Source organism: Apodemus sylvaticus, chromosome 7, assembly GCF_947179515.1.
Source record: "Apodemus sylvaticus chromosome 7, mApoSyl1.1, whole genome shotgun sequence".
Lineage (NCBI taxonomy): Eukaryota > Metazoa > Chordata > Mammalia > Rodentia > Muridae > Apodemus > Apodemus sylvaticus.
The window spans coordinates 16,946,648-16,967,898 of NC_067478.1; the positions used below are offsets into that span (position 1 = coordinate 16,946,648).

Consider the following 21,251-nt stretch of genomic DNA (forward strand, 5'->3'; position numbering starts at 1 on the left):
TGCTTTTCAATAACCCAGCTCTCTAAATGTTTTGAAAACAGTCAAGTGAATCTGTCTCCATAGGAAGATACTTGAGATTATCTGTGGCCCTCAGTTAGACTCATTTGTATCTCCATGTGGATTATACTGCTGAATACTACTAATTTTAAATTGAGAGATTAAGGAATCAGAGTAATAGTTGTTTTGCTTGTTTGTTTCATTTGTTTGTTTATTTGGCTCTTTTGTTTTCCTTTGATTTTATGGGTTGGTGCTCATAAATATATGAGTTAGGGAGAATATCTTGGTTGTGGTTAGTGGAGTTCCATCTCTTAGGGAGTAGGTTGTGGGAACTCCACAACTTCTCCTTAGGGAGAAGGTTGAATAGAAGTGTAAGAACAGGGTTCCTTAGGGTTTGGGAGTCATCTGAATTACTTTTTCCCTTTCAGCCAGAGCCTTTCTACCTTGGCTCTCATCGAGGAGTTCCTAGGGAAACGAGACATGCCTTGTCTGCCTGGTGCCGAGGGGCAAGGAACGCAGAAGTGGGTCCGAAATGTCAGCTACTTCCGTGAGTTTATTGCTGCTTTATTTCTGGAGTCTTGACAAGATCTATTTAGAGACTTCCTTTCTTTCTCTCTTCTCAATTCCTTTGTTCTTTAAGTGTATAGAAATATATGATTAACCAAGTAATCAGGAAATACTGAGAAGTAGCTTTTAAGAAAGAACCACTACTAGGGCTAGAGAAATAGCCCAAGTACTGGGATCAAAGCTTGTGTGACCATACGTGGCTCAAAGCTGGTGAGCCACTATGTAGCAGTGGTTGGAGGAGCCTTCTGGGAGAGATGAGAATTTGAAAGTTTCGAACCACTATGGCCTGATGACAATCGGGGTCAGAATGAGTATAAACCTGGGTCATACTTTCTCTATGGAGGAGCTAAATACCCCCAAGGATGAAAGTTTGTGAGTGTGATGGGGGGGGGATCCTTTTTACAGGAATTCATAACCATGTATATATTATATCTATAATATTTGTATGCATGGAAGACATGATGCTGATTGAGAAAAGCTATCTAAAAGTATTCTTTAAGTAAGTGGTAATAAAAACAAAATTTCAGAAATACCATGATAACATTTGGGCCAGACTTTGGCTATAGGTGTCTGACATGTATGTTGTTGGATATTCAGTAGTAGTTAGTTGTGGGTGTTTTTTTTCCCCCAACTTGATGTCAGTAGCATCTTCAATTTTGAGAACTAAAAATGCTCTAGTCATTACCAGATTGTTCCCTGGAGGTCTGAGGGTGGAGTAATTACCTTTTGAGAATCATTGGCCTAAAGATATGATGATGTACAGAAATGAAGGTTCAGAGCTTGTGTTTTCTCTAGGATTGTCCAATGGGACAGCAGTGAGTGTGTTTCAGTACTGCAGACTCAGTTGGGAAGTAGACTGGGGTCCTCACTAAGAACACTTAACACCAGGCAACAGTCAGCCCCCCACCGCCTGGCATCTCACTGATTTGTCCTTTACTCAGCCTGACAGTGGTGTCCCTCTCCTCTCATTTAAGTTGCTTCTTAACTCTTCCACTTGTTAGGTGTGGTCTTCTTATTCTTAATGAATGATACTGCTTCAGGTCTGTTTGTTTGTCTGTTTGTTTTGAGACAGGATCTCACTATGTAGCCATGGCTGGCCTTGAACTCTTGTTAGGGACCATTCTGTCTCTGCCTCCCCCGTGCTGGGGTTAGAGCTGTGTCTCATCATGTCTGACCCTTCTGGCTTTTTGCTTGTTTGTTTATTTGGTTGAGTTTTTGTTGTTGTTTTATGTTGTCTTAGTAAGTTCTTATCAAGAACTTTCAAAAAATTGAGTGTGTTGCTGGGCCTGGTGGCACATATCTATAAAGCATTTAGAGGCCAAGGTTAAGATGGTTGTGAGGTGAAAGCTAGCCTGGACTATTTAGTGACACTGTTTAAAAAGGAAAAAAAAAAAGCCCTCTCAAGGAAGAAGACTAGTAGAAGAATGTTGTCACATTAAAATGCAAAATCCTTGGTGTCTCCGCACTCACCAGGAGTCCCACCTAAAGGTGAGTGGCACCTGAGTTAGTATTTTCTAAGTTCCATAGGTGAGTCAAATGCACTCTTAAGTCTAGAAATTAGCCTTAATGCCCTAGAGGATGGGGTTCCTCAGTATAGACCAGGCTGGCCATGAACCCTGAGATGTGCCTGCCTCTGCTTCCCGAGTGCTGCTTTAAAAAAAGTGAGTGTATTTTTTTTTTTTTTTTGAAGATATGCCCCACCATTGCCAGGCTATATTTTATAGTGTTGTGTTACATGTGAGAATTACCTCAAGTAGTTTCACAGTGCTGATGTCTAGACCCATGGTCTTTTAAAAACCCATTTGTAGGGTTGGAAAGATGGCTCAGTGGTACTAAGAGCTCATGCTGCTCTTGGAGAGGATCCAGATCCTATTATCCACGTGAAGCAGGTCACAAACACCTATAGCTCCAGCTCTGAGGGAATATGATACCTGTGGCCTCTCAGGCACCTGTACTTACATGCATATACCCACACAGAGACACACAAACATGTTTACAATAAAAAAAAACAAACTTTTTTTTTTTTTGAAAACTTGGCACATTTTCCCAGTGACTTTGTGGAGTTCTCTGCCGCCATCTCTTCACTTTGGTTTGTCTTTCTTTCTTCCTAGGTCTGGATGGCAGCACCCCTGCCTTTGAGAGGGAACGGCTCATTAACCAGTTCAATGATCCCAGCAACCTAACCACCTGGCTCTTCCTGCTCTCTACAAGGTGAGGTCATGTGACTTGCCATCTGGGTAGGGACCACTCGGGTTTATCTAAATTTGAGATGAGATCTGCCCCGCTTTGTAATTTGTTTTTTGAGGTCAGAAAGGGAACCCCCAGGAGAAGTTGTTATGAAGGTAGTCACCGCAGTGTTATAAAATTCTTTGAGACCTTCATTAATAATTGTCATAATTAGATAAGTCTCTCAGGAGTGCTCTATGTCAAGGAGTGCTTTATCACATTAGATAATGTGATCAATATAAATAAGGATGCTTTAAAAAGAAAGTGCCCAGTTTTAGCAATCAGGAGGCAGGAGGATTTTGCGTTTATGGCTCCCTGCTTGCCCGCCTGAGTTCTATCAGTGAGTCTTGCCTCAAAACAACAAAACAAAACAAAACATAAATATAAAGAGTAGCATAACTATAAAAGATTGATGTTGTCTGGGTGGTGGTTGTGTATGCCTTTAATCCCAGCTCTTGGGAGGCAGAGGCAGGCGGATTTCTGAGTTCGAGGCCAGCCTGGTCTACAGAGTTCCAGGACAGCCAGGACTATACAGAGAAACCCTGTCTCGAAAAGAAAAAGAAAAAAAAAGTTGATGTTTTCCATCTCATGACAAGTACCTTGAAGGATCTGTAGCTTTCTACCAACAGTGTTCAACAGCTTAGGGGTTATTTTTTCTTTGTTTGTTTCAAATAGGTTCTGATGTAGCTCCTGATCTTCCTTCCTCTACCGCCCATATATTGGGACTGTAGACTTGTGCTACCACTCCTAGTATGTATGTATGTGTGTGTGTGTGTGTGTATGTGTGTACATATATATATGTATGTGTGTATATATGTACATACATACATACACACACACACACACACACACACACTTTGATCCCTCAGGTATTAAAGTAAAAATAATGCATAGAGTTTATTACAGACTTTTTTTTCCCTAAGCCATGACTTTGCTTTCTTTCTTTTTTGTCCTTTAAGATTTATTTATTTTATGTATGTGAGTTCAGTGTCATTCCCCTCATACACACCAGAGGAGGACACCAGATCTCATTACTTATGGTTGTAAGCCATCACATGGTTGCTGGGAATTGAACTCAGGACCTCTGGAAGAGTGGTCAGTGCTCTTAACCACTGAGCCATCTCTCCAGCCCAGCATTACAGACATTTCTACTCATTAAGGCATAGCACTCTGGAACTTCTTTACATTTTGCAGGACTTTACCTGTTACAGAGATGAAGAACTATACATACTGTTGAATTGGACATCAGGGTACATACTTCTCAATACTCAAGAGCAAACAGTATTTATCAGGGCATCAAGATTCTTTATTGTGCTTAAGACAAGGAGTGGTACCGGGGTATAGGAGTCGCAGAGGGCAATGCTTCTGAGAAAACCATCCTTAAGACTAAGGGATGCATGGTTGTTGGCTTATGTTTTCAAGGGCTGGATGCTTGGGTGTGAATCTGATTGGTGCCAATCGAGTGGTGGTATTTGATGCTTCCTGGAACCCTTGCCATGATGCCCAGGCAGTATGTCGAGTATACCGTTATGGCCAGAAAAAGCCCTGTCACATCTATCGACTTGTAGCTGATTATACTCTTGAAAAGAAGATCTATGACCGGCAGATTTCCAAGCAGGGCATGTCAGGTGGGCCATTTTCCAAGTTAGTCCAGATATACATCTGTACCAACCTCTGTCCTGTAAGGGATGAAGGGTATGAGGGGAGGAGCAGGGCATGGGAACACAGATAGGCTTCGAGTCACAGAATGCCAGAAGGTCCTCCAATATCTCTCTAATTCAAGTCATTAAGGTGATGGACCTCAAATTGTAGAATGTAGACTTAATGTGAACTAGTAGTTTTCTACGATGTTTCCGTTTTCCAGGGTCCTCTGTCTAGCCTTTGACCTTTGTGTGTGGAAGATTTCCTTATTATTAGTTAAGCCACTTTCTCTGATGACCTTTGTAGTTGTATTTTCAGGCTTTTTGACAAGTCCTGACTTTGTCCTTACTTCTTGCCTTCTAGATCGGGTAGTGGATGATCTAAATCCAATGCTGAACTTCACTCGGAAGGAAGTGGAAAACCTGCTGCACTTTGTTGAGAAGGAGCCAGCTCCCCAAACGTCTTTGGATATAAAGGGGATTAAGGAGTCAGTCTTGCAACTTGCCTGCCTGAAGTATCCTCACCTCATCACCAAGGTAAGCATCTCATGTATGTGAAGTACTTGGTATGACAGACTCAGCCAGTGAATGCTTGTTTGGTAAACCTGCTTCCTTCTAAAGTGCTATTTAATACACACAACTGGGACAGAAGTATTCTTTTGCTGATCCCAGCATCTCCAGTCATTGGAATGTTGAATTTAGAGTCAGCCATGTACAATAACCTGGCCACTGTGAATCTTCCTAACAGCAATGTTAGGAAGATTCTGAGTGCAATGTTCTGAGTGTGTGTGTGTGTGTGTGTGTGTGTGTGTGTGTGTGTGTGTGTGTGTGTTTGAAACTGGTACTAGATTAGAGATGTGAACTCTACTATTTTTTTATGATTTGTTTTTACTTTTAGTTATGTATATGTGTGGTTGGGGTGTGGGTGTATCTGAGAGTGCCTATGCATATGAATGCCAGGTACCTGTGGAGCCCAGAGGTGTCAGATGCTCCTGGGCTGGAGTTTCAAATAATTGTGAGCTGCCCAAAGTGGATGCTTTAACTTGGGTCCTCTGCAAGAGTAATCTGTGCTTAACTCTGAACCAGAGCCATCTCTCCAGGCCCTTCTCAATTTTTGAAGAGTATATGTATGTGTTTACATATGAATTCCTACATCCACCATGGCATGGGTGTGGAAGTCAGAGAACAACATTGTAAACTTGATTCTCTCCTTCTTCCTGTATGTGTATTCTGGGGATTGAATTCAGGTGGCCAGGATTTATCTCACCAGCCCATGATCTACACTATTGACAGAACATGCTTCTTTGCCTATAAGCAGACTTTTTGCCAGTGTTGGAGACAACCAGCCTCTTCTTGGTTTCAGAATAAGGCTCACTGTACATCAGTTATATTTGCACAAAGACTGGTAATTAGACTCAAATCCCCTGTGTCTCCAGGAGCCTTTTGAGCACGAATCATTGCTCCTCAACCGAAAAGATCACAAGCTGACCAAAGCTGAGAAGAAAGCAGCAAAGAAAAGCTATGAGGAGGACAAACGCACATCAGTACCCTATACCCGCCCATCGTATGCGCAGTATTATCCTGCCAGCGACCAGAGCCTGACCAGCATCCCTGCCTTCAGTCAGAGGAACTGGTGAGTTGCTGAAGGAATAGTCTGGCTGCTTTGCACCAAACCCCTATCATTCCGTTCCTGTTTCAGAGGGAGACTCTATAGGCTGTTCCTTGGCTGCTATAGAGAGAAGGTCCTCTAGGATCAGGTGTCAGAGTAGTTCAGCTGCACGAGTGCTCTGAACAGCTCTGGTTTTGACATCCTTGGCTAAAGAAAAGAGCTGCTGATTTTGCCTCTCAGAAGAGCCTTCTGGGAGAAGGGCAAAGAAGGCTTTCTTATAGGCCAGCTTCGAGTCATATGGGAATGTGCACACAAAGTGTGTACAAAATGTGTACACACTTTTCCTCAGAAAGCTTACTGACAGGTAGGGTTGATGAGCTATTCAGCAGGTAGAATACTCTGTAAGCAGGCCTGACGACTTGAGTTCAATTCCTGGAACCTACATGTAAGCGGGAGGAGAAAACTACATAAAGCTGTCCTCTCACTTCCACACACATGCCTTGGCAAGAATGCATCCACATAAACACATCAAGTACACACATGCACAATGATAATCATTTTTTTGTTCATTATTTATTAAACATTTATTATGTGTAAAGCATTCACCCATAGCCTGGCAAGAGTGCATTTAAGTGTTGGTAGGAAATACCAACAAATATAATAAAATTTTGAAAGGTCAGGAAAAGGAAGTTTCTTCAGAAATCTGCAATCAAAAGAGCAAATGTGTTGCACATACCTGTAATTGCAGCACTCAGATGTAGAAGTAGGAGGAGAATTTCAAGTTATCCTTGGTGAGCTTGAGGCCAACCAGTAATATGTAAGTAGTGATGAGGGGAGGAAGACAGACAGACAGATGCACACACATACACACACAACAGGGTCAGGGAGGAGGGACAGACAGACAGGCAGGTGGATGGAAAAGAAAGATAATGTAGTAGATGGGGTGGATGGATGGATGGATGGATGGCAATAATTTGGTCTTAAATTGGGAAGAACTTTATCGCAGTTGAAAGAAGGTGACCCAGCCGGGCGGTGATGGCGCACGCCTGTAATCCCAGCACTCTGGGAGGCAGAGGCGGATTTCTGAGTTCCAGGCCAACCTGGTCTACAGAGTGAGTTCCAGGACAGCCAGGGCTATACAGAGAAACCCTGTCTCGAAAAAACCAAAAAATCCCAAAAAACAACAACAACAACAAAAAGAAGGTGAACCAGGAAGGGTGCACCATTGACGCTGGGTGACATTTTGTTAGTAAGAAATACACAGCCAGTTCTCTCTCTCTCTGGCTATAGAACTGTGTCACTGAGAAGTCTGGCTTTTTGCAAAGGCTTTTGCTGTTGTAGCTTCTGTATGGTAGTCATAACTAGAGGGACAGTATGGCAACCAACCCAAACAGGAACCAGAAGGAACATTATGAAAAGTAATTTGGAAAAGAGAAGGACAAATGTATAACTAACTTACTCTGATTTGAGGAATGTGTGTGAGAGAATCCGAGAGTCAGTAGTTGGGCTAGATGTCCCTGATGGTCACCTGCACGAATGGCAGCACACAGGTGAGTCAGCGTGAATTTTCCCCTTCGGATGTCAACTTAAATGGTATCAAGAACTTGCCCTTCCTTTGACATGTTATATCATCTTATCTTCTCTTTAGATCTAGTTCCTGATGTAGATGGTCCAGGTTCTAGAAAAGCAGATGGTATCTTCTATCTCTGAAAGCTTTGCTCCGCTCACATCTGACTGCTTCTCTGCTGTTCAGTCACGCCTCTAGTTGCCTTTAGAATTGACTATCCTCTGCATGACTTCCAATGCTTTTCGCAGTGATAGCTAAGGCAACAGGACACGACAGTCTCTAGTAGTTCATTGGCTGTTTTGCCCAGCTGTAAATGTGCTTGTATTTTTCTTGCAGGCAGCCAACACTGAAGGGTGATGAAAAGCCTGTGGCCAGCGTTCGTCCTGTACAGTCTACCCCCATCCCCATGATGCCCCGGCATGTCCCGCTCAGTGGCAGTGTAAGCTCTGCCTCCAGCACAAATACATCCATGAACTTCCCCATCAACTACTTGCAGCGGGCAGGAGTCCTTGTGCAGAAAGTGGTCACCACGACAGGTTTGGAATTCCTGTTTTCTCTTCTGGGGATGTGTTGTGTCAACCTACCTACCTACCTACCTACCTACCTACCTACCTACCTACCTTCCCCTCCTTTTAAAGATTTATTTATGTGTATGGATGTTCTTCTTGTATGCATGTAAGTGCACAACATGTGTACCCAGTGCCTCAGAAGAATATATGTTGGATTCCCTGGAACTGAAATTACAAATGGTTTTGAGCTGGGTCTTCTGCAATTACAAGTGCTCTTAACCACTTATTTTGTGTTCAAGCATGTATGTACCAGTGCTCATATGGTCCCTGGGGATTAAACTCAGGTTGTCAGGTTTGACAATAAAGCACCTTTAATCACTGAGACACTTCACTGACTCAGTGTTGTCTTTTGTAACTCGATTTTGTTTATTCAATTAACACCTTTTGTGGATACCTTCCTATATTGACACTAATGATAAAAATGAAGATTCCCTGATCTTGAAAAATTTACATTCTGGCACAATCTCTCTCTCTCTCTCTCTCTCTCTCTCTCTCTCTCTCTCTCTCTCTCTCTCTTCTCCTCTCCTCACCCCCACCCCCCACCCCCCACCCCCCTCCAGGGTCAGGGTTTCTATGTATAGTCCTTGTTGTCCGGAACTTGCTCTGTAGACCAGGCTGGCCTTGAACTCAGAGATCAGCCTGCCTTCTGAATGCTAGGATTAGAGCCATGAGCCACCACTGTCTGGTGAAATATCTTAATAATATATGTCTTGGGTTTTTGTTTTATTGTTTTGGAATAGTTGTGAGTGGAATTCTATGAATGCCACAGGGATTCTGGAAATGTTACTGGAATATGGGTTTGGACTTTGAAGGCATTCAGAGATGTGAATGTGCTGAGCTCTGCCTAAATGTTTGCAGGGTATAAAATGTTAGCTGGACATAAAAGGGTCAGCCTATAGAGTCAGCAAACCTGAACTGGCACTTGTTTTTGTGTGTGTCAGTTGTAGCTTGAACATGGTAGACCAGGGGGAACTGGGGGAAGGTGGCCATGTCAGCCAAGCCCTGCAGTTAATTGCAGTTAATTCTGAGTCTCAGAGTGCCTGGGGAGGAAAGCATTTCAGAACTTCTCTCTCTCTCTCTCTCTCTCTCTCTCTCTCTCTCTCTCTCTCTCTCTCTCTGTCTCTCTATCTATCTATCTATCTCTCTTTTTGTTTTTTTTTGGATTTGGTTTGTTTTTTTGTTTTGTTTTTGTTTTTGTTTTTTTTTTTTTTTTTTTGAGACAGGGTTTCTCTGGCTGTCCTGGAGCTCACTCTGTAGACCAGGCTGGCCTCGAACTCAGAAATGCGCCTGCCTCTGCCTCCCAGAGTGCTGGGATTACAGGCGTGTGCCACCACCGCTAGCAAAAACTTCACTTTGATTTCCCTGTTCAGGAGTATCTTCTGTGCTATAAGTTTTGATGAAAACATCCTAACTGATTTTTCTGAGAATGAAAGCAGTAAGACATTAATAGTTTTGAAATAAACTAAATAAAACCCTGATAATCTTATTTCTCAACTGAATCTTAAAAGTCCTTCTGCACTTCTAGGAGCTGTGAGGCAGTACCAGCAAGGAAGATCATACCACTTTTGTTGCCTAAAATGATGTGTAACAAATTTATACAAATAGTTCAGAGTGGAAAAAATGGAAATAACCATTGGGACTGATTTTTTTTTTCTTTTTTAAGTTAAAAACCTTCTGAACTTTTTAATTAAACCAAAGGAAATTGATTAGGAATATGGCCCAATTTGTAAGCCATGGTGTTCATGGTGTGCTGTGCTGAGTTGTGAAGGTTTCTGCTTGTTTGTTTTGTTGTGTCTGATTCTAGCTCTGAAGAAAGGCTGTGGGAAAGACAGGTCCTGGGGTGGATGTCAGACTTTTAAGTTTCCTTCTTTTCTTCAGTCAAGCGCTGTGTCATCTAAATGTATGGTGTGTTTTTCACTAGATATTGTTATTCCTGGACTCAACAGCTCCACAGATGTTCAGGCGAGAATCAATGCTGGTGAGAGCATCCACATCATCCGAGGGACGAAAGGTGAGAGCCTCGTGCAGGGCCTGTGGGAGCTGAGCTAAGCCTCGAAGTAGATCTTAGGGTTAAATTAGAGAGCGAATAGATGGGGACTAGCTAGCCTTAGGAGCTTGGCCGGTGGAAGAGACAAGGGCATTTCTGAGATGACATTGAACTTAGAAGAAATTGGAGGTCTCATGTTTCTGTATGTTTTGCTTTTATGGGAAACCTTGGGATTACTATGAGTAAAACTGAGAAGAGTTCTGGAGTGGGTTATAAGTCATTGTGTCAATTGCACACTATTTCCTTGAGCCCAGGTGGTGGTTCCCAACTAGGAAATGTATACTGTACATGAATTAGTGCATATAGCGTGCACAACAGAATTTATAGTGTGATAATTTTTAAAAGCCCAATATGGTGCCAGGTGTAATGGTACATATCTGTAGTCCCAGCACTTAGCTGGCAGAGGCAGATGGATCTTTGTGAGTTCAAGGTCAGCTTGATCTATGTACTGAGTTCCAGGACAGCCAGAGCTACATAGTGAGACCCTGACTCAAAAAACAAAACAAAACAAAAACCCAGTAAATAAAAAAATAGCCCAGTATCTTTCTGGTATCCTTACAGAGGAAGATAAGATCATTGACATGAGAAACGTGGGTTAAATAGTGCCAGGGTGCTAAGAGCTGAGCTTGTTCCCATTGTAGGTTTTTGGGGGTATGTGGGGGGGTTGTTTTTGTTTGTTTGTTTGTCTGCATCACTGCAACCAACTTCATAGTGGCCTAAGTAATAACTAAGTTCCATTGCTGAATGAGGCTGCTCGAGGCTCTTTGCCCTGCATTGCCTGCATTGGATCAAGTGCCTTTAGGCTTAGAGAAGCAGCATCGAGCACACGGAACCACAGATGACTCTGCCAACCTGAGCAGGGATTGGCCAACGGTGACATGTGTGTCACATCTAGTCTGCTTCTAGTATTATACCTGAACACTAGAATGTATTTTGTTTTTAATTAGTGGGGAAAAAAGAAGAAAATCAAGCGGAAAATCCAGAATAAATTTTTGTGACATGGAAATTATATGAAATTCACATTTTCTTTTTTAAGAAAGCTTTATTTGAAGTGCAGTGATAATATGGGTGAGGCCAATTTGGCTGACTGAGCCAGTAAGATGACCCACCCAAGACTCATTCCTGGGTCCCACCCGAGCAGCGAAATGACTTCTACAAGTTGTTCTCACATACATACAATAAATAAATGGAATAAATAGTCATTTTTAATTTTTTAAATGTATTTTACATGTGTGGGTATTTTGTGTGCATATATGCCTGTCTATATGCTATATATGTGCCTGGTGCTGGAAGAGGGCATCAGATCTCCTAGAAAAGAATTGGTGGATAGAGCACAGGCCTTGGATCCTCCCAGCCGAGCAGCAGAGGGTACTGATGCAACCAGGGTCCATTTTCCAGACCAGAAAAGGGATCCAGGCCCAGAGTGCCCGAGAGCACAGAGCTCGCTCTTCACAGGTCCTCCCACTTCCTTCAGTGCGGTGGTGCATCTGGAGAACCTGCAGTTGTTTTTAGAGATTAAGCCCCACAAGGCAGGTCCTTTCTTTTCTTTTTCTTTTTTTTTTTTTGTACACTCTTTTTTTTTTTTTAAGATTTATTTATTTATTATATGTAAGTACACTGTAGCTGTCTTCAGACACACCAGAAGAGGGGTCAGATCTCATTACGGATGGTTGTGAGCCACCATGTGGTTGCTGGGGTTTGAACTCAGGACCTTAGGGAGAGCAGTCAGTGTTCTTAAACGCTGAGCCATCTCACCAGCTCCCAGGCAGGTCCTTTCTATTTCAAGTATTCACGCATTAAAACTGCCTGGCATGCAGTAGGTTAACAAATTGGTATTTATGCATCAGTGAGTCACTATGGGTCCAGACTTTGTTATCTTCTCCTTATTGGTGGAGCTTTGTGAGGTGGTGTAATTTTATACCAGCCCTTGGTACCTGGAGTTTCTCAGGGGTAGCTGTATTCCATGCAGGCTCCTGACAGTCTTTCTCATTATCTTCTAGGGACATATATCCGCACCAGTGATGGACGCATCTTTGCTGTCCGGGCGACTGGCAAACCAAAGGCCCCTGAAGATGGTCGGATGGCTGCCTCAGGTGCGGTAGCCTAAAACTTTCCATTGACACAGCATTAGTGTGGCTTATTTATCATCAGTGTACTTTTTGCATAAATAACATCTATAAGATTTATAATTTAGAAGATGAAAAAGGGATAAGGTGATGAAAAGTAAGTTTTCTGTCCTTCTCCCTGTCAGCTATTGGTCCTCCCTGGATGTCCTTCTTCTCCCTGTCAGCTATTGGTCTTTCCTAGAGAATTTCCTCTTTTTTGTTGTTGTAAAGATATTCTAAATACATGGTTACAGGGTTATGTGTATACATACAAATAAGATTGTCTGCATTTTAAATAGATATAGCTTTTTCTTCACATTTTAAAAATAAATACTACTATACTATACTTTATTCCTTTTTTCGCTCCCCAGTGATTGCTCATTTCTTATCCTTTGTTCTAGATATGCTTCAGTGAAAGTTTACTATTGATTTATATCTAGGTTATTAAGATTGGCATGTGGGTGTGGGGGGCACACTCTCCTAGAGGTAGGAATTTTGAGCTGGGTGGTGGTGGTGCACACTTTTAATCTCAGCACTTGTCAGGCAGAGGCAAGTGGATCACTGTGAGTTCATAGCCAGCCTGAGATATACAGTGAAACCCTGCCTTGAGAAACAAAACAAAAAAACAAGCAAGCAAGCAAAAAATCAGTTAAGATTTTTGGTCAAAGTTGTATTCATGGCAAATGAAAAATGTTAAGGATTCCTGCCAAGTTCTCCTCAGTAGAAGTGGTTTTTATATTTTATCCCAGCACTGAGGTAGGAGAGCTAGATTGTTCCTGGCTTTGATGTTCTGGCCTTCACCTGTGGGTTGGAAGAAGAAAACTAGTGAATAGTCCCTGTAGTCCCTGCACTTAGACCAAAGGATTTAATTTCCCATTAATCTTCTATCTTTTCCTGCTTTTCTTTTATGTGAATCATTTGTAAGTGGAAGAATCCATGCTATTTTATCCATAAATAGTTAAATATCCATCTCTTAAGAATGGGGACATTTACCTCCTAGCTACAACTTCATTAACATATTAAAAGAAAAATTAACAATAATTCCATAATCTTACATAATATCCAAGTTTTATCCAGATTTTCTAGTTTTCCAAATTGTCTATATTAGCTAGATTTTGGTTTTTTTCCCTTAACTTGCATAGGATGAATTTTAACTTCACTTGTATATTTTTATCCCTTGATAAAAATATGACTAGTTGGCGTTATAAAAAATTTCCATTTGGACATGGTGGTGCATACTTTTAATCCAGTGTTCAGGAAGCAGAGGCAGAGGCAGGCAGATTTCTGTAAGTTTGAAGCCAGCTTGGGCTGCATAGTGAGTTCCAGACCAGCCAGCTGTATACATAATGAGACCTGGCCTCAAAAAAATAAGAATTTCCCATTGTTTCATATCCATTATTTCCTAGGATTCACTTTGTAGAATTGTCCCACGTCTTTTCATGGGTAGGCTTATGTGTTAGTTTTATTGTTGCTGTGACAAAATACCTGAGGAGAAGAAGAATGTAAGGGAAGAAAGGTTGATTTTAGTGTGTAGTCTAAGGGGATGTTTAAGTTCATTGTGAGGTCGCAGCATCAGCCTGAGGCAGCTGGGCGCCTTGGCCCAGTCAGGAAACAGCAAGAAATGTCAGCGCTGGCTCAGCTCCTGTCCTCTGTTCGTCCTGTCTCATGCCTTAGCCCACGGCTACGATGGCTCCTTCCACCTCAGTGTATTGGTTCCCTCCTTCAGAGGCATGACCCAGAGATTGGTTTCCTAGCTTATTCGTGATCCTGGTTAAGTTGACAGTCAGAATAAACCTTCACAACTTGTTTCTGAAATCAAAAGATTTCTGTCTTTGAGAGAGGGGATGTTGACTGGATTTAAGTATCACACTACAAGATTTATATTCCACAGGATTGTTGTTCCCTTGATGCTTCTTTTCCCTATCCATTCTGGTTTCAGTTACCTGTATTTTATCTGCAGGTTCCCAGGGGCCTTCTCTTGCGTCCACAAGCAATGGCAGACACAGTGCCTCATCACCCAAAGCCCCTGACCCCGAGGGGCTGGCCCGGCCAGTCTCTCCTGACAGCCCAGAAATCATCAGTGAGCTCCAGCAGTATGCAGATGTGGCCGCTGCTCGGGAATCCCGTCAGAACTCCCCAAGCATCAGTGCTGCCCTGCCTGGTCCCCCGGGCCAACTTATGGACAACAGCACCATTCCTGGGACAGCTCTTGGAACTGAGCCATGCCTTGGGGGTCATTGCCTCAGTAGTTCGCTCTTGGTGACTGGCCAGCCCAGTAGTGGCAGGCACCCAGTGCTGGACTTAAGGGGCCATAAGCGAAAGTTGGCCACTCCGTCTGTCACCCAGGAATCAGTCCGTCGACGGTCCAGGAAGGGCCATCTGCCGGCCCCCATGCAGCCCTATGAACATGGCTATCCAGTCTCTGGCGGGTTTGCAATGCCGCCTGTCTCCTTAAATCATAACCTCACCACCCCTTTCACCTCCCAGGCTGGGGAGAATTCCCTATTTATGGGCAGTAACCCCTCCTACTACCAGCTATCCAATTTGCTGGCAGATGCCCGCCTGGTGTTTCCAGTGACTACTGACCCTCTGGTGCCAGCAGGCCCTGTCAGTTCCTCTTCCACGGCTACCTCAGTCACTGCCAGCAACCCCTCCTTCATGCTCAACCCTTCTGTGCCAGGGATACTACCCAGCTATTCACTCCCATTCTCACAGCCACTCCTGTCCGAGCCCAGGATGTTTGCGCCTTTCCCTTCCCCCGGCTTGCCCAGCAACCTTTCGCGGGGCGTGTCTGTCTACCCAGGCTATATGTCCCCACATGCAGGCTACCCATCTGGTGGCCTCCTCCGGTCCCAGGTGCCTCCATTTGACTCGCATGAGGTGGCTGAGGTGGGGTTCAGCTCCAATGATGATGAGGATAAAGATGACGATGTGATAGAGGTCACTGGGAAGTAGCTGGGAAGCCCCTGCCCACCTCACTTGGGGCTCCTAGAAGGTTGCCCACCAAACTGGAAGGCAATGAACCTGGTCTTTCTGAAAATAGGGTACTTGGCAGGAAGGAAAAGAAGGCAAAGGAGAGTGGTTGGCCATAATGGCGGGCTCTATTGCTGTTCATTTGAAGAAGAAAAGAAAAAAGAACCTAGAAACTCCACAGAGCTGTAATAGTGGGAAATCAGGGACCGAAAACAGGGATGGGTGTGCAGCAGCCTGCCTCTTCCTTTCTGCCTTTCCTGTGCCGTCTGCTTAGATGCCCATTTGAGTGCAGAAGCGCATATCCCATTCTGCCTTTGGGAACAGCTCTCCCGAAAAATCTGCCTGAGTGACTTAGTTTGGCCTGAGGATTGGAGAAGAATGAGGGAGACAAGGGTGGGCACGGGGGCAGACAGATTCCATGGGAAGGAAGCGAACCAGGCCGTGTGTGTGTGTGTGTGTGTGTGTGTGTGTGTGTGTGTGTGTGTGTACGTGCGTGTGTACGTGTACTCATGCACGAAAGAGAGAACGTGTATGTAGCAGAATAAGGGTGAAAGTGGGAGGGAAGGGAGGGGAAAAACTAAGGTAAACTAAAAAGAAATGAAATTTATCTTTTTTGAAGTGTAAATCAGAGTGTGGTGGTTTATGGCTACTAAGTTGAACATCACAGTGAGTCCAGGAGAGGAGCCCTGAGAGCCAGCCCCCTTCAGCCAGGTGAGGAGAGGCTGGCTAACTGGAGTCCCTAGTCCCACATTTGCTTTTTAACTTGGGGGAAAATCATGAGAAAGTGAGTGTTTCTGATCTCTTACTCTCCACAGTGGCCATCTCTGAGCAGATGTCCCTTTCCCTGTGGGCGCTAAGTGCACTGCAGTGAAAGGGTGAAGTTGTGTTGTGGCTGGAAAAGACCTGCTTCACCAGGACAAAACTGAGCCCCTTTGGCTGCCTGTCCTGGTGGCCTTTCCTCCTCTTCCCTCCCCATTAGAGAGCTCCATGTTAACTTATTTCTTATGGGCAATTATTTATTTTCATTTGGGGGGCAAGGGTGGTGGGTGGAGGTTATAAAGAAGATAGCAGATAGTAAAGGAAGTTCTAAAATATTCCAAATCCCCTAGCTGCTGGTAAAAAAGAAAAAATGAAAAAGAAGGGTCCCAGGTAGATGGTGAATTGACCAGGGAAAGAGAATTAAAATTAACCAAAAGTTAGATTTAACAGCCATGTTGTGGGGAAATGGCCTCTCAGGAAAATCAGGGATCCCTGAGACTGGCTAGTTGGGGTGGTGAGACTCATTCCATAAAATTGAAACTTGGGATCATGAACTTTGCTACTGGGAAGTAAGTAACCTCCACACTTGGAACTACTGTCCTCTGGCGGTTTACAGGCCAGTCCTGCTGAGAGTGGAGCTGGGATCGGAAGCTGCTGGGTTGAGGTAATAGACTATTGATTTTGAGTCAGGACTTTTCTTAGCCTCCCTAGCATATCAAGTGATCAGCGTGGGACTGGTTTCTGGTCCCTCCATCTTCTCCGAAGTTATCACAGGGAAGCCCTTCCTCTGTGGTAGTCTTATGTCTGTCTTTTGTTTTAAAAGAGTACAAACATGAGTCATTCTGGTCTCGCTTCCCTTGTTCCAAATACCACAGCAGGGGTATCTAGTGCTTAAACATAAACACTGGCTGTTTTCTATTATTGGTGTGTACTGTGTCTTGTAGCCCTCTGCCCCCCAAGTTTTTCCATGCAGCCCTTTGTGAAGAATAGCTCCTGTCTGGCTTTACCACCTTCCCTTGGCTCTAACCTGATTGGGCAACCGCTAGATCTGCCTCCTAGTTCAAGAAGTATCTTAACCACTGCCTGTGACTCTGGGCTAGCAGCTTCTCATTGTTGGGGAGAAAGGAGCCAGCTTAAGGGCAGACGCTGGGATTGTCCCATAGACAAGGAGATAGAGGATTGATGGGGTGTGTGTACTGTCCAGTAACACCAAAGTCGACTTGAGCTGTCTCTGTTTTCATGTGCACCCTGTCAGACACTTAACTCTTCTACTCATAGAAGCCTTAGATCTACAACTTAGCTATGCAAATTATTTTTAACAATTTAAAAATAGCAGTTTCAACCAGTGCTTTCTCTGTCAAATGTAGTCCAAGAATTGATAGTCAAGACATTTAATTGGAGTGGGCTCTTAGGTGGGGGCTGGTACAGTGGGAGTGAGCTATTCCAGATCTCTATAACTTGTAGAACACATTCAGAACTTGTGTTACATGGACGCCTCTCTGACCTTGGAATACTGAGTTTCAGAGTTGTATGTCTGTGTGTATGCCCTGCTAGCCAGGAAAGGGCGTTTCTGTGTTCACAAATATGAAATTAGTAGAAATAATTTCAGTAGGGAACTGGAACTGGTTTTTACCAGGAAGTAAATGGGACTTTGGAGAGTTAGCATGGGACTGCTGTACACTTGGTCATCCCAGGCTTGGGCCTCATGTCATCTGTGCAGCAGCCATGATTCTAGACAGGTCTCCTGGCTAAAGAATGTGATAACATGCAGCTTCTGTTGTATAAGGGTAGGGGTGAGAGCATAGGAGATTGAATTGCTTATTAGCTCCGTGGACTTTGACAACCCCCTTTCCCCAACAAACTTAAGTATCTGCTTTTCATATGGACTCATGGGGAAATGCACATACACAGCACGCATGAGCATGCGTGAGCATGTGATGAGGGAAGCAGGAGCCTCACAAATCTATCGTGCTTAGATTGGAAACATGAGGTAGTAGGTAGGTCTACAGATTCATTCTTGTAACCTAGCCCTCAAGAAGACAAAGCAGGAAGATCATCTTGGGCTGTGTATGCAGGAGACATGGGGAAAGGCAAGGTCAGGCCCTGCGTTCTCTTATTTGTCTTTTGTGGAATGTTTTAAGGGTCTCAAGATTCTGTCCAGTCACTCTGGTGTATTCTAAAGTCTTATTGTCTATAACACTACTAAATGATGCAGGGTGGCGCTTAAGATACCTGATTCCCTTAGGTCTCTATGTCCCCTCTGTTAGGGATGGAGTAGCTGTTTAAGAAAGTAAGTGAACCATATTAGGTCATATCCTTCTTAATGGCTTAGCTCTGAAGTCCTCAACCCTTGAGTTACACTACTTATGTACCTGTATTCCTGGCTTAAAGATTTTGTCTGGTCCTTGGAACTCTTCTAGGAATTAATGTGTGGATCATATATTTGTGACTTAAGTTTCCTACTCTGGGAGCATGTAGCAAAGAGCTGGGGTGTGTTTTGCTGGTTAGGTGAGACTGCCAGTAGCAAGCAGTCAGTATCTGTAGGTGTGACATCCATTGCTCGGGAAGTGAGTCCTTATCCATGGGGAAGGCTTTCTGGGGTGTCACATTCCTTGTTCCTACACGGACCTTTTGCTTCCCACGTTCCGTGGTTTCCACATGCCCAGGTCTCCTGAGCCAGGGTTTTCTGTGCATTTGGCCAGGTTGCTCTTTCCCAGTATTGCTGCTGAGAGAAATCACCCTCCCCCAAAGGATGACTTTCTGGCTCCTCTGCTGACTAGTTCCCAGGAAATCAGCGCCAATTGGAAAAGTGCTGAACTGCCCGTTGCTCACCTCCAGACTCTTTCCTGACTATTGCCCCTGTGTATTTGAATTGCTGTAATCCCTCAGCATCTGTTTTGTGCCATTAGCTTGGCTCTAGGCCTTCTATGAATACCTGAGTCCTCTGATGATGAACTAATAAGTAGGCAGTGTCCGCCCTCTCTGCTTTTCAGGGACCCAAGTCTGCGCCTTTCCCCTACTACAGTCTGTTTGCCATAGTCATCTAGTGTGCTGGGGAGAGTCAGGCAGGCTGTGTCATCTACAATGTAAAGGGCTGGGGGAGGCTTGGGCACTCTGCTACCACTACTAGGATATTCAGACAAGCGGGGACCTCATACTGTGACCTGACCCAGGACCCTCCCTGGAAGAGAGCTCAGCCCAGCTGTGTTTGAGTGAATGTGTGTATGTGTTTGCATGTGTGTGCTCATGTGCACTGTGGAGTAAAATGACTGTTATCTGATTGTGTAACTCAGGACAGGCTGGGGACTCACCAAAAGATTCCCTCAAGCCTGCCCAAGACAGGTTTTTTCCTTGTACCCTCTTCAGAGGGATCAGAGAGAGGGTCCAGGTGGGTTAAAGGGGATGCAACAGATAACCACTAAGGCCACACTGCTGCCAGAGGAGCTGGGGGAAAAGGAGGGAGATGAGGTTGCCCCAAGGCTCTGGTACCTGGCTTTAGTTTTCTGTCTTCTTTCCTCAGGATGCCCCTGAGGCCCAGGACCTGTGCCTGGCTTAGAGGACCATCTGTGGCTGGGTGATCCAGCTGCTGATGTGATCATGGGCTTCCCTCCTCTCTCAGCAGGGCAGACACTTCTGCCCCAGGGACTGGGCAACTGGCTGTTTCTATGACGTATTTATTTTTACTTGTGTTTCATGTCACTTTTTTAAAGAAAAAAGCAAACAGAACAATTGTAAGTCAGTATAACTGCCTATCAGTTTTCTTTATTTCTCTTTTTGTAAAATAAAACTTAAACTCAAGATGTTGTTTAGTCAAGAAATTTTCTGGACAGCAGCTTATTGGGTGGGTGGTAATGAAAGGAACGGAACAGAAGAGTGGCATTGGACAGTGCATGAGGTAGGATGGGGCAGACTTGGAGCAGGATCTCTCTGGCAGGGTCAGCCATTGGCCTTTGCCTTATTTTGCTCACCTTGCTTCTGCTGCTGCTGCCACTGCCCCTGCCACTACTGCTGCTGTTGCTGCTGCTGCCGCCACCTTTCCAGACTCTTGGTAGAACAATGAAGCTGACTTGGAGTTGTTGAAGCTGTTAAGTTCTGGGCTGTGGGGCAGCTCTTTCAAGACTGGATGGCTGTGTTGAACCAGTTTCAGTCATACAGAAAGGGGCTGGGAGTTCTGGGAAGCTTTTTACACCTCATGGATATTCTCAGGTTCTAACAGGGTTTGGAATGGGAGAGGAGGAGACAGTTCCCTCTAACCCCATATGTTTATTTTAAGAGGAGCAGCCCCAGGGACATATTCTCTGGCCATTTACACAGAACTAAAGCACCTCAGTTGGTCATTCCTGGGAAAGAGGAAGGGCAAGCCTAGGCTCACACTAAAGGGATGTGTACAATTGAGAGAGGTCTGGGAATGGAAGACCAGTGTATAAAGGGCCTTGCAAGGCAGTCTGCTGCCCCCTAGTGGTCACCCGGTAGTCGGCATTGTTGGAAGCACTGGGAGATGAAGTCTGGTGGGCTGATTCCCAGTTGGAGGCCAACTCTCTTACAATATAGTGCTGAAACTCCTCAGGCATACCTTGCAACTCTGAAATTGAGTTCTGGAGTTCCCAACCAGGCTAAGTAAGGGAAGTGAGCCGAGAGAACAAGATGAGGAAAGAGTGTCTCCTGACAATGATTTCCTGGCACAGACTAATCCATTTCTGAGAGACAGAATTAGCATATGCTCTGAAGGCACAGGCTGTCTCTGAACCTGGGCCATATGCCCTTCATGTCTCAAGAACCATATCTAGTATACAGACCATCTAGTGTACTGAAGCAGCCAACTGTTAACCACGTTTGATGTTCACAGGTAAACAGCTATAATGACTTTCCTGCTCTCTCTACCTTGAAGACCTGAATAGCCAGCTGTCTATTCTTACCAGACTGCACTGGAACATTTGTCTTGTGAATGAGGTTACCCCAAGATCACATGTTACCCCATGGCTGCTGGCTTTTTCCAAAGTCATCTTATATGCTCTCTGGGTGATCATCTTTCCAAATAGCAACCCTGTCAGAAGTACCAGGATAGTCCTTGGCCCAGCCTGTCTGGCATCAAAATTTATGAACAGCCAAGTTTATAAGCATTACAAGCCTTCCTCACTTCCACCATAAATCTGGGCGTCTCAGGTGGTGCTCTTAGTGCAGTGCTTTGAGAT

At 44.3% G+C, this 21,251-nt stretch overlaps 1 protein-coding gene across 1 annotated transcript in view; it reads left to right on the top strand.

The window, feature by feature from the left end:
- The window catches only part of Rad54l2 (RAD54 like 2), a 97,188-nt gene extending 77,331 nt beyond the window's left edge, over positions 1 to 19,857 (top strand). Inside the window, exons 14-22 of the mRNA XM_052187394.1 lie at positions 426 to 544; positions 2,676 to 2,775; positions 4,213 to 4,418; positions 4,795 to 4,967; positions 5,867 to 6,063; positions 7,943 to 8,142; positions 10,097 to 10,186; positions 12,223 to 12,315; positions 14,288 to 19,857. Of these exons, the coding sequence (XP_052043354.1) occupies positions 426 to 544; positions 2,676 to 2,775; positions 4,213 to 4,418; positions 4,795 to 4,967; positions 5,867 to 6,063; positions 7,943 to 8,142; positions 10,097 to 10,186; positions 12,223 to 12,315; positions 14,288 to 15,282 (2,173 nt within the window). The 3' untranslated portion in view covers positions 15,283 to 19,857. The remainder of the gene's footprint in view (positions 1 to 425; positions 545 to 2,675; positions 2,776 to 4,212; positions 4,419 to 4,794; positions 4,968 to 5,866; positions 6,064 to 7,942; positions 8,143 to 10,096; positions 10,187 to 12,222; positions 12,316 to 14,287) is intronic.
- The last annotated feature ends 1,394 nt before the right edge of the window (positions 19,858 to 21,251 follow it).